The 12782-nt window shown below is 34.2% G+C and overlaps 1 protein-coding gene across 2 annotated transcripts in view; it reads right to left on the bottom strand.

Annotated features, from left to right (window-relative positions):
• Positions 1-1465: 1465 nt before the first annotated feature.
• Positions 1466-12782, bottom strand: part of LOC148944092 (nuclear envelope phosphatase-regulatory subunit 1-like) — a 117407-nt gene continuing 106090 nt past the window's right edge. For both annotated transcript variants that reach the window (XM_089100634.1, XM_089100633.1), the window contains exons 3-4: positions 4996-5130; positions 1466-1660 (exon numbers count right to left, since the gene is read on the bottom strand). In XM_089100634.1, coding sequence (XP_088956760.1) covers positions 1515-1660; positions 4996-5130 — 281 coding nt within the window. In that variant the 3' untranslated portion in view covers positions 1466-1514. The remainder of the gene's footprint in view (positions 1661-4995; positions 5131-12782) is intronic.

The raw sequence follows: 12782 nt of genomic DNA, 5'->3' as shown, positions 1-12782 counted from the left end.
TAATTCCTCTAAAATGATTCGGTAGGTACCTCTTTTAGCCTTAGAGAACAAATCTGGGTATGGCAGATAGCATTTCTAATAGATCTAAGGTGGGTTAGGCAGAATCTAACGTGGATCCTTATGATCTTAGGTAAGTAAGGCAGATAGCTCTTTTAAAGTATTTTCTTAGTATCTAAGGTGGATCCTCGGGATATAAGGTCAGCAAGCCAGATAGCTCCTTTAAAACACTTTCTTAGAATCTAAGGCGAATAAGGCCGGCTCTAAGGTGGACGTCAGGATCTTAGGTGGGTAAGGTAGGTAGCTCTTCCAAAGTGTTTTCTTAGGATTTCAGGTGGGTCTTAGGTCGGTAAGGAAGATAGCTCCCCTAAAAACTTTTTTAGGATCTAAGGCGAATAAGGCCGGATCTAATGTGGAAGTCAGGATTTTAGGTGGGTAAGGTAGGTAGCTCTTCCATAGTGTTTTCTTAGGATTTAAGGTGGGTCTTCGGTCGGTAAGGCAGATAGCTCCCCTACAAACTTTTTTAGACTCTAAGGCGAATAAGGCCGGATCTATCGTGGAAGTCAGGATTTTAGGTGGGTAAGGTAGGTAGCTCTTCCAAAGTGTTTTCTTAGGATTTAAGGTGGATCTACGGTCGGTAAGGCAGATAACTCTTCTAAAACATTTTCTTAGGATATAAGGTGAATAAGGCCAGATCTTAGGTTGATAAGGCGGATAGCTCCTCTAAAACATTTCATTGGGATCTAAGGGGGGTATGGAAAATAACTCCTCCAATGCATTGTTCCCCAAGCGTAAAAGAGGCATCTCGAGAAACCCGATTTTTTATTAACGAGAGTTTCAGAGGAATTATCTGCCTTACCTGCTTAATACACATTTAATTTCGCATTTTATTAATCTGAATAATTTCTAAATGAGAATCGCTTTCCTATTAATTAATATGGTGGATTGACTTATTTTACTTAATTGTACCAAATATGTTGGTGAGGTTAACATAAATTGTTGTATTTAACTGAGCCATTTGCTTCATTCACTTAGCACAATTTCCACTTAGCTTTTTATAATATTATTTAATAATATTTAATATAATTTAATAATATATAATAATATTTAATAGTTTGAACCCGCAGTATAGCTTTTTTATTCATGGCAAATTTCGATTGATCCTGGACTGGACAAGATCAGTGCCTTTTATGCATTTGTGAATACAATTTTACTTTCTATGGAAAAAATGACAAAGACTTGATGAATTTTTCTCTATTCATAAAAAATATTAATCAATAACGAAATTTACGTAGTCACAATAATAAGAAAGGAAGGGGGCTAATATAAGTTAATGAGTAGCGCACCGCTGAACTGGAATATGGTCAAATTGGTTGTTCACAAAAATTTAGATCAGCTTTTGTGTTTAGTGTAGAAGTAAGGTTTTTGATAGTCCAAGTCTGAACGAAAAACTCCATATATCGTACGCTTAACAAAGATAGAGATTTATTCCAACATAATAGAACTAGGATGAGATATCACAGTGTCGGGTGCCTAGCTTTCAAGATTATTTTTCCAGTATCGTCGCAAGACATGTTAAAATCCGCCAAAACAATTCTTGCTCTTGACGCTAATATCGACGATGCCACTACTCGCTTATGAATTCCCAGTAGAAACAGAAAAACTAAAAAAAAATCATTTTGTTTCACTCAATAGTGTCCAATAGCACTAAACTTATACTACACTATACCTATAACCTATAATGGTTTTTCTAAACCATTTTTGCACCTTGAACTCACAAAACTTCCCAAAATCCATTCCTTTCGTTGTAAAAAACAATCATTTAAATGTTCTGATTGTCTCTTCAAAGATCCCTAATTTAAACTGTCTTAATTAGTTCAAAACAATCTTAGATTTTAATCTATTGATACATCATTATTAAATATTGAGATGCCAAAAACAATAGCTGCAAAGTGTGATGACCTATTGTGATGAAACGCAGAGGTAGGCTTTTAAATGCACCGTTTTAGCCGCCGACAAGTTTTGCCAGACTCGAGATAACTATTGAGAATGTTGTTAGATAACTATTGATAACTATTGAGAATGGGTAATGGATGGAATTTGATCGTTGTAATTTTCCAAAGTCGACAAGACCTTGAACATGCACTGATAAGTAGGGGCGTCCCGAGGTGGGGGTGGGGGGAGGGGTACACCACTCCTTCAACGGTGTTTGTATTCGGTAAATTTTCGCCGAAGGCTAAAATTTTGTAAAATTGCCCGAAATTTAGCAAAATTCTTGATTTCTGTAGAAAATTCGGCATAAATCAGGTATCGATTCGGTAAAATCTACGAAGATTGTCCCCCCTCCCCCCAATGAAATGAGTCTTGGGACGCCCCTGCTGTAGGTAGTACAGGGTGGTATCTGGATTTTTGGGCACATCGAATTATCAATATCTTTACTTTCAATATATGATACATCAAGGTTTGAACTCGTTATCTCTTCTGTAGAATTCGCAAAATAAAAAATTTAACGACTGAGATAAAACAAACAAGATGCACTCAGCGGAAGCAAAGAAGGGGACAAAAGAGAATGAAAAATTGAAAACAAAGCAAATTTTAAGATTAAAAAAAAGAAATTAACACTAAAGAACTAAAAGAAATTATAGAATAGGAGCAGAGCTAAATAATCCAAATATACAATTAAATACCTCGCGTTCAAATGAAATATGATATCTGAGGCCTGATTGAATATTTTATTTATTTCGTTTGTTTTACTGTTGTTTTTTTTTTGCTTTTTGGGGTTTTCTTTGGTTTATAACTTTTTTCTTTTTTTTCTTTCAAAGTCCGTCTGGATTTTAGTTTTTCTCTTGTTTTTCTTTGTTTAGTTGTTTACTTGCACTGAGAATATATTATTCTTCTTTGGATTTTACTGGCCTTAAGTCCCAGGTTGTCGTCGCTTCATTTATTTATCCGAGTTTAGTGCTGGATAGTCAGTTTAAATAGAGATTTTCCGTTTCTTTTCTAATTCTCTTAAACAAACTTTAGACGTGCTCTTTTGATATAATAAATATTGGCTGGGATGCCACAGGAGCTTTGGCGGGCGGGGGGCGTTGCTCGGTAAAAATAGCAAACTAAAACAGTGTATTATTTTCTGAAAATTTAAGATCTTTAACAAAATCCTAAGAATATAGGGTAAGGGACAAAGGCTCGGGCGCATCCTCCCAGCATGCATACTACGCTGTAAGCAGGGTTGCCAAATATTTTTGGTCTACCAAAATTGTTTTTGGTACCTGTCAGATATGGAGCCAAAATCCTGTCATTTGTCTAACCGGCCTGTCAATTAATGTTCTAACCTTCAACTGTAGTTAGACGTGGGGACTCAACGTGACTCGAAGATTTTTACCGTTCATCATCTGTAGCAACATTCGGATACTAAGAACACTTCTCCTGGAACTCTGTTACTGCTTTAGCGGACTTTTCGGAACTCACTAGTCATAATTAAGGACGTTAGAAACCTTTTGAAGATCGATGGATGTCTTCTACTGTGGCTTAGGGTCTAAATACACTCACCAGTGCTGACAACACCCATACCAGGGCCTGCGGCTCTTAGCTTCTTTAATCCTTCATGGAAAGGGTAATTTTCTGGTAAGGGTATAAAGTATAATCCTCGGCAATAGGAAATAGACTCTCAGCCGGGCATATCCATAGTGTAGTTGTATATAGTTTGTAAATAAAAAGAACCCGAACCTTTCTGGAGGGCATATTTCCCTTCAAACAACTTCAAAGTGAAAATTCAAAACAAAGTTGTCATTTAGAAGTTCTCCTTCTTGTGAGCCGCAAAAGTTGCGCCCAAAATTTGGCAATGGTTGTCAGTTCATAAAACAAGTCTCTTTTTTCGGTGGAAAAATCAAATGCTTATCCATTCCAAAAGCACACGAAAAGTCTCGTTGAAGACTACATTGGTCGGTTGTGTTTTTATTATATATTTTTTATTGAAGTCGACCGATTGGCGTATCAGTGAAAACATCTGTTCAGTCACCAGACCTGACTTAAAAAAAAATGCCCTAAAGAGCTGCCAGAAAAGTCAAAAGCACTTGGCTAGCTTCGCCTAAAAAAGACATTATGGAAACACAGCCTATATTTGCTTTAAGAAAAACAGCAAGACCAATCACTAGGCAATTTATCACTTTTTTAGTTACTAAAGTAATTAGGCATCCTTTAGAGAATCTAAGGCAAAGATCAACACTAATAAAATACCAGTTATAAGCACCATCGCCTAATCATCCGAGGAATCAGTAAAAGTTCATGCTCAAAGGCCAACAGTGCTCACGGTTCCAAAATTATCCTCTAAAATGTCATGTTTCTAGCTCTAATAGTTGTGCTGATTGCTGAGTGCAAATATGAAACTTCAAATATAAATACGATTTTAAATTTTACAATTCATATTTTACATTTTAAATATAAAGTCTACAGAGATAAAAAAAAAAAAAAAGGACGCTCGTGTTTCATTTGTGCAATTCTAAATATATATCTAATTTCGGCTACCAATTCTATGTCCTGTTCTAATAGTCATTCATCCGTTATGAAAAATTTCAGAATATTTTCCCTTAAATATAGGTAATTCTAGCTTTTCAGTAACTCCACCTCAACTCCTTTTCGAGCTATTGGCTTATCAAACAGCTGCACATAATACACCTGGATAATATGGTTTCCATAGTCAAGAAAAGGGGAAAAAATTAAACCAAATATCATTAGGAGCAGCTGATATTAATTCCGTAATCGCTAATCACTTGAACAGCAAAACCTAAATGTAAGGCCATGCCCAGGGAATGGGCCCAATTTGGGCAACCCCCCCCAAAAAAAAATAAGTGAAAGCGCAATTTTTGGATGATGATTGTTATATAAGACATTTTCAAATATGGCCCCCCCTGAAAAAAAAAGAGGCTACCATAGCCTGGAAAAAAATTGTAAAAGTTGACACCAACGTTTTGGAGAAGAATGATCGAAGCAGCACCTTACCAAGAGCAACAGAAGAAACAGTGAAAAATATATGGTTAGCTAGGGATTTGGCCAGTGACAGCTGAGACGTAGCTGGATCTGATAACCACTGCCATGCACCTAGTGCCACACATAAAGACGCAGCTAGAAGTACCACTGAAAAAAAGTTACAAGTTCAATTATTAATATTTTTACAGTTATTATTCCAACATTGGAGTTATTATTATTTACTTTCTCTGCTGGTCCCTTAACAGTTTATCAGAAATAGCTGTTATCTTGGTGATATGTTGGCAATTGCTAATTAAACCATTATTAGTCAGCGCTTATTCTGTATCCTGACGACAACAAATTTGCTTTTCTCAAGTATCACGAATTCATGGCACCCTCTTAATACATTGAAAAATAATGGTCAAAGACTAGAATATTTTCCGAGTTCTAACATTAAATTTGCTCTTTTCATGTACTTCTTCAATAAATGCTAACATTTTAGTTTTCTTGGTCACCTGGTAGATTTCACGAATCCTCAAAACGGCGACTATGGAGACCCCAAAAGGCATCACATTAGGAGATATTTCTCTATATTCGTCTTTTGACGGGAAATCGCTACTTCCCATCAGGTTAATGATAATCGGAATATTGAACACACAGAAAATTTTCTCAAAGGCATTATTTTTTAATCTATACAAGTCTGGATTTTAGTTGCATTTCTATTTGTTTCTTTTATTTCAGCATCAGGAAAAAATCATACCCAAATTTTGCAATTTCTCCCTATATTTGATCAATGAATTTCTGTTTAAATACTATCAGTTAAAATACTTATCAGTATTTTATCAGTAAATATTATCAGTTTAAATACTAACATGCCTAAGAGCATCTTAAAATTATATCAATCCCCGGCCAAAACTATGGAGGCCAAAATACGGAAGCTATCCATCCCATCAAAGGAAAAATTAAAGCAGGAGAAAAATAATGGAAGGGAAGAGAAATTGCAGAGGAGAGAGACGAACAACAATAAAAAAGAATTTGAATGAAAAAAAAACAAAAATCCAAACTGGCAAGTGACAGCAACAACATTGTAGTTCAAAAGAAAAAAAATATGTGGAAAAGGGCTTAAAGTACTCAGGACATAAAAATAAAACATTTTTTAACCCCTTGGACCCATGTTATGTCTATTAATACCTGAAAACCACGACTTTCTAAGACATTTCTTATGGTCGTTTCAAAACTATGGTCGGTTCTTAGGGCAGTATCATATTTTCGTCAGCGTTGACATGTCAAACCATTAAAATAAATGCTAAAAAACTAACTAGTTAAATTTGAAAACACTCTTCGACCGTAAAAATTCAAACATTAAAAATATGTTGATTCCCAAACACAACTGCACCTTCAAAGGAAAACTGAAACGAAAGCTAAAAAAGGCTTAAACCACTAAGGGCATCAAAATAAAAATATTTTTTGCCCCTTGGACCTATGTTAGGTCTATTCATATCTGAAAACCACAATTTTCTAAGATATTTCTTATGGTCGTTTCAAAATTATTTGGTTCTTAGGGCAGTATCACATTTTCGTCAGTAAAAATTCAAACATTGAGAATATGTTGATTCCCAAACACAACACCTTCAAAGGAAAGCTAAAAAGGCTTAAAGTACTCAGGACATCAAAATGAAAACATTTTTTGCCCCTGAAAACCTCAGTTTTCTAAGATATTTCTTATGGTCGTTTCAAATTATAAGGTTCTTAGGGCAGTATCACATTTTCGTCAGTAAAAATTCAAACATTGAGAATATGTTGATTCCCATACACAACACCCTCAAAGGAAAGCTAAAAAGGCTTAAAGTACTCAGGACATCAAAATGAAAACATTTTTTGCCCCTGAAAACCTCAGTTTTCTAAGATATTTCTTATGGTCGTTTCAAATTATAAGGTTCTTAGGGCAGTATCACATTTTCGTCAGGTTGACACGTTAAACCGTTAAAATAAATACTGAAAAACTAATTAGTTAAATTTGAAAACACTCTTCGACCGCAAAAATTCAAACACTGAAAATATGACGATTCCCAAACACAACTACAACTTTAAAGGAAAACTGAAACGAAAGCTAAAAAAGGCTTAAAGCACTAAGGGATCAAAATAAAAATATTCTTTGCCCCTTGGACCTATGTTAGGTTTATTCATATCTGAAAACCACAATTTTCTAAGATATTTCTTATGGTCGTTTCAAAATTATAAGCTTCTTAGGGCAGTATCACATTTTCGTCAGCGTTGACACGTTAAAGCGTTCAATTAAATACTGAAGAACTAATTAGTTAAATTTGAAAACGCTCTTTGACTGTAAAAATTCAAACATGGAAAATATGTTGATTCCCAAATATAACACCTTCAAAGGAAAGGTAAAACGGCTTAAAGTACTCAGGACATCAAAATGAAAACATTTTTGCCCCTTGGACCTATGTTAGGTCTATTCATACCTGAAAACCCCAATTTTACCAGATATTTCTTATGGGTGCTACAAAATTACAACATTCTTGGGGCAGTATCACATTTTCGCCAGTGTTTCCACGTTGAAACGTTAAAATAAATATTGCAAAATTAATTAGTTAAATTTGAGAATGCTTTTCAATCGTAAATTTAAACGTTAAAAATATGTTGATTCCAAAAAACAATTACACCTTCAAAGGAAAGCTACAATTTTTTAAGCTGTTTTGTAACATGTGTTTTTTAGCTTATTTTTTGTCAATTTTGACCCTCATTTTTGTCTTAACTTGGCACCTACTGCTGCCATAACTGGAATTACTACTACTTAAAAACATATAAATTTTTACGACAGATATTGTCGCGTAGGTTTCCCTTTGACGAATTCAATCAATCACATTGGATTTTCACTGCCCTAGGTAGTTTACGGAAATAATAAAAAAGTCACTTGACGATAAAATAAAAGTTCAAAATAGGGATAAAATCCTTTTTAATAGACAGTGTATAGAAATTCACAAATAATACCAGATATTTCGGTCACATGTACAGTGACCGTCATCAGTAGTAAAACTTTTTTTTGTGAATCTGGTATTTTTTGGGAATTTCTATACACTGTCTATTAAAAATGATTTTATACCTATTTTGAACTTTTATTTTATCATCATGGAAAGACAGTGTGGTCTCCGAAATCATAAAAATCAGTTGGATTAGCACTGGCCATGATAAAATTCCAAACTGAAAGCAATCAAACCGCTTAAATAGCAACGTAAACAGGGACACAGCATTGTTACTGACAATTAATGGGTTAGCAATCCTATGAATACATCATGTTGGTCATTATACCTAGTTTTAGAAGCAGATGCTCAGACTAAAACCACACAGTGAAAAGCAGGATTCAGGTCCCTTAAAAAGTCACAAAAATTATGACAGAAAGCTGTTCTTAAAAAATTATAGTAAAAATTACAAAAAAAAATTCTAATTGAGTATGCTAATAAATTTTTAATCTAACATATTTTCGAAATGTGAGCAGAGGATTTTTTCAAGACCAGAAAATTAAAAAAATGATCCTTTCAATTTCCTCATATTTCCTGTTGACTTGACTTATTTTCTTGGGTTTTGATGAACTAATAGAAATGAAGTAGATAATTTATTTTTCAAAGGTCTGGCCTCACATGCACGTTTCTACAAAAATGAACTTCAATGTCTATTGTAAAAGAATTAATTAAGGGGAGGTAAGCAATTAAAGTGAAGTAGTTTATATTAGTTGCTATTAAAACTAAATTTTCCAGCTTATGCAATAAGTGTTGCTTTATCAAGAGACTTGCAGGTTCAAATTAGAATTAAATCCTAATAGAAGTGATCAGTTCAGCATTGTGCTTTTGACGAAATTAGCAGCCGTGAAACAAAAAAGTCAACAAACCCATAAAATTGTTTAAACGATTGCAAATCCAGAAACATTTAATACAGTGCTTATAGCATTGTTATACTAATATACAAATATGAATTATAGTAGTATCACATTAAACTTATAGCATTATAGTATATTTATATGACACTTTTGTTTTTTAGCTCATCATTTTTGTTTTTGATTTGTTAATTGAACTTATTTTAAGCTTTCTCTTTCTCAACTTTAGAGATAGTATCGTTTTTGTATCATTGCTATGATAATAAATTTACTTCCTTAATATGAAAAATAACAAATGTCACTCTAATCCAGAGGTTCCCAACCCTATGCCCGTGGGCACTATGGCGCCCGCGGAACGATTCGTATGATTTTCTGACACTCGTGAGCTTGTCTCAGCAATACAAGACTTACATACAATACGAGAGCAATACAGTTGTCAAACAACAACTGTCACAAGAAGAATACATGCAATTTCGACAGACATACAAATTCAGTTAAAAACTGATTTGGAAATATGTGACTGGTTCTCGGTACAATTTGACGAGTCAACAGATATATCAGACACCACACAGTTAGCAGTTAAAGTGAGAATGGTGTTTAGTAGCTTCACAGTAAAAGAGGATATGTTACAGATATTACCTATGAAAGGACAGACAAGGGGTGAGGATATTTATTCAAAACATACGCCAAGTCAATAAGTATGCCTTTGCACAAGCTGTCTGCAATAACCACTGATGGGAGCGCCAGCAATGATGGGCAAAAACAAAAGATTTATTGCCCTCTGCATGATGGATGATTTATTTTCGAACTTCATGTCCTACCACTGTATTATCCACCAGGAAGCTCTGTGTTGTAGAATTTTGCCATTTGAACACGTCATGAAAATAGTTACAAAAGGCTCGTTCTTGTGCACAAAGATCTTACGTCTAAGATCTCACATCATTCTGCAAAGATTTCCGTTCTTTTAACTCATCTTTGTTCTAAGATCTTACAGCTTACTGTTGTTAACAAAAAGTGTGAGACACCATTTTTCTATCATATAGAACAATGGTGGGAGAACTTTGATGATATACTCATCATTGTTCTTAGACCGCTGATCAGAGCAGAATAATGAAAGACGTTTGCAAAACAACACTATAAGATGTAAGGTCTTAGTGCTAAGATTTCACTTTTAAGCGTTCTTTGTCAAAAGATTTAAGATCTTAGCACAAAGATGAGTACAAGAACGGCCCTAAGAATAATCAATTCTATTCTAAAAGCTCCTTTGCAACACTGACTTTTCAAGCCCCTGTTAGAAGATACTGAAGATAAAAAACATGATCTTATTCTGCATACTGAAGTACGTTGGCTCAGTAAAGGAAAGGTTCTTACAAGATATGTGACTTTAATTGAAGAAATAAAAACATTTATAAACTGTAGAAAGGAAAATTATGATGAGCTAGCTGACTCTGGCTGGCTGATTGCTTTGGGATTTCTCACAGACATCATGGAAAAATTGAATTTTTTAAATTTGGAGTTGCAGGGTAAAGACAAAAGCATAGCTGAAATGATAAAGTCATTGACAAGCGATGTAAAGTCACTTAAAGCTAAATTGGATTTGTTGATATCACATCTGCAGATCAATTCTCTCGTTTATTTCCCACATATGAAGAAAATGCTTGGTGACAATGAATTAAATGGGACATTATTTATTAAGCATCTTCAAGAGTTAAAAAAAAACAGTTTGAAGAGAGATTTTTGCAGTTTAAACATATTGAGCCAATAGTTTGTTTTCTGTATCAATCCTTTTACTTGCCAAATAAATGTTATGGAAATAGCTGCATGTATTGCAGATTTTGTTCAAGGTAAGACAGAAGAACTACTGTTAGAAATTTTGGACCTTAAGAATGATATTTTGCTAAAATCTTTAATGTCAGAGAACTTTTGGATTGCAGTGGATAGAGAAAAGTTCCCATTGTTGAAAAAAGCGGCATATAAAATTGAATCATTTTTCGGTTCAACATATTGATGCGAATCTGTTTTCAAACATGAATTTAATAAAATCGAGATATAGATTTCGACTCACCAATGAGCATCTTTATGAGTGCCTGCTAACAGGATTATCGTCATACGCTCCTAATTATGAAGCTCTGGCCAATGAAATGCAATGCCAAAGATCACATTGATTATGATTTTTTTTGATTAAATGTTTTCTTTGTATTTGTGTGTTTTGTTTACTTTCTTTACGTTGTGTACCCGATTAGAATCCCCCCCCTGAAATTTTTGTCCGACTTGTACAAAAGTAACAAAAATACAAGTGAAAAAATTTTGTTACATTTTGTAATTTTTTTAGTAATTACCCAACTAGTTTTAGAAAAACAACTGTTTTTTTCAGTATTTTCACCAAAAAAAAACAACACTGCCTTCCCCCCCTCTCATATTTTGAAAAATACATTTTTTTTTTCATTTTAATTAAAAAGAAAAAAAAATGAAAAAAGAAAAAAAAATGTATAGGAATTTTGGCAAATTCCCCAAGTGTACAACTTCCCCTGACAAGTTCACCCCCTGGAAACTTTCTTCTCCATAGAAAATTTCTCCGTGGAAGAATCCCCAGCAAAAATTTGGCCCCCCACCAGAAACTTTGAACATACTTCACAATAACAGATACTATTTGTAAAAAGTGGGCAAATTTTATTACTTAAAGACCTTTCCCCTGGCGCTACGGGGGAAGGGGGTCATGTCATATCGAAAGGCATAGCTATTGGGCCTTTCAACTATTATGAGCAAAATGGCTATCTCAAAATTTTGATCGGACGACTTTGGGGAAAAGGAGCAGGGGAGGGGGCCAGGTTGCCTTCCAATCTTTTAAATCACTTAGAAAGGGCACTAGAACTTTTAATTTCCGTTCGAATGAGTCCTCTCACGACATTCTAGGACCACTGGGTCGATATGGTTACCCCTGGGAAAAAAAGAAACCAACAAACAAATTAACACACATCCGTGATCTTTCTTCTGGCAAAAAATACAAAATTCCACATTTTTGCAGATAGAAGCTTGAAAACTACAGTAGGATTACTTACTTACCTTACTTACAGTTCGTTACCACGAAACTGTTTGATGTTTTTTGACGTTACCACGAAACTGTTTGATCATTTTTGGTCACAATATGCTTTCACTAAATGCTTACTCTGTGTGTAAGCAATTTGAAAAAATGTCAAATAATTTTATTATTTTGAAACATTTTTGTTTATTATTTATTAATACATTATAACTATAAGAAAATAAATTATGGGAAAATGACAAGTTACAGAAGGAGTTTGTCAATTTAAAATAGGTGATGCCCGCCACCCTACCGAGATTTTAGAATGTGCCCTTAGAGTAAAAAAAGGTTAGGAACCCCTGCTCTAATCTAAGTTTCTTGGCAGTTTTAGCATCTGCTACTGGTTAATTTCAAATCCAAATTGATATCAACTTTTGAGAACATAACTCTTTTTCTTGTCAATATCATGATGAGAAATTTACTTTTTGGGCACAAGAAACAGCAAAAATCACTCTAATGGAACTTTCAAAGCACTGCTGGTAAATTTTAGTTCAACTTGACTTCATGGTAATAGAAATCAAGAGAATCATCTGATTCAACTTGACATGGTGTTGTATATAGATTTTTCAAAAGAATATTCTTTTCTATAGGCCAGGGGCATCAATTGAGGGGCGCAAGGCAGGGGATTTTAAAAATGCATTTTCTGGCATTTTCATATAAAAAATTGAAAAAGAACCATATTCCCCCCCCCCAACATTTTCAAAAATACATTCTTCATATATCATTGCCTTTCCCCGACATTTTGTGAATTGGCACCCCTGTAATAGGTGCTATAGCCTATATTCCTTTTGCTCAAAATTTTAGAAAGATATACTTATATTCATATAATCTATATTGAATTCAAGGCTATTC

Source organism: Artemia sp. Qi Xiang Cuo, chromosome 14 (assembly GCF_049724085.1).
Source record: "Artemia sp. Qi Xiang Cuo chromosome 14, ASM4972408v1, whole genome shotgun sequence".
In the NCBI taxonomy this organism is placed as follows: domain Eukaryota; kingdom Metazoa; phylum Arthropoda; class Branchiopoda; order Anostraca; family Artemiidae; genus Artemia; species Artemia sp. Qi Xiang Cuo.
This window is presented reverse-complemented; position numbering and strand designations above follow the sequence as displayed.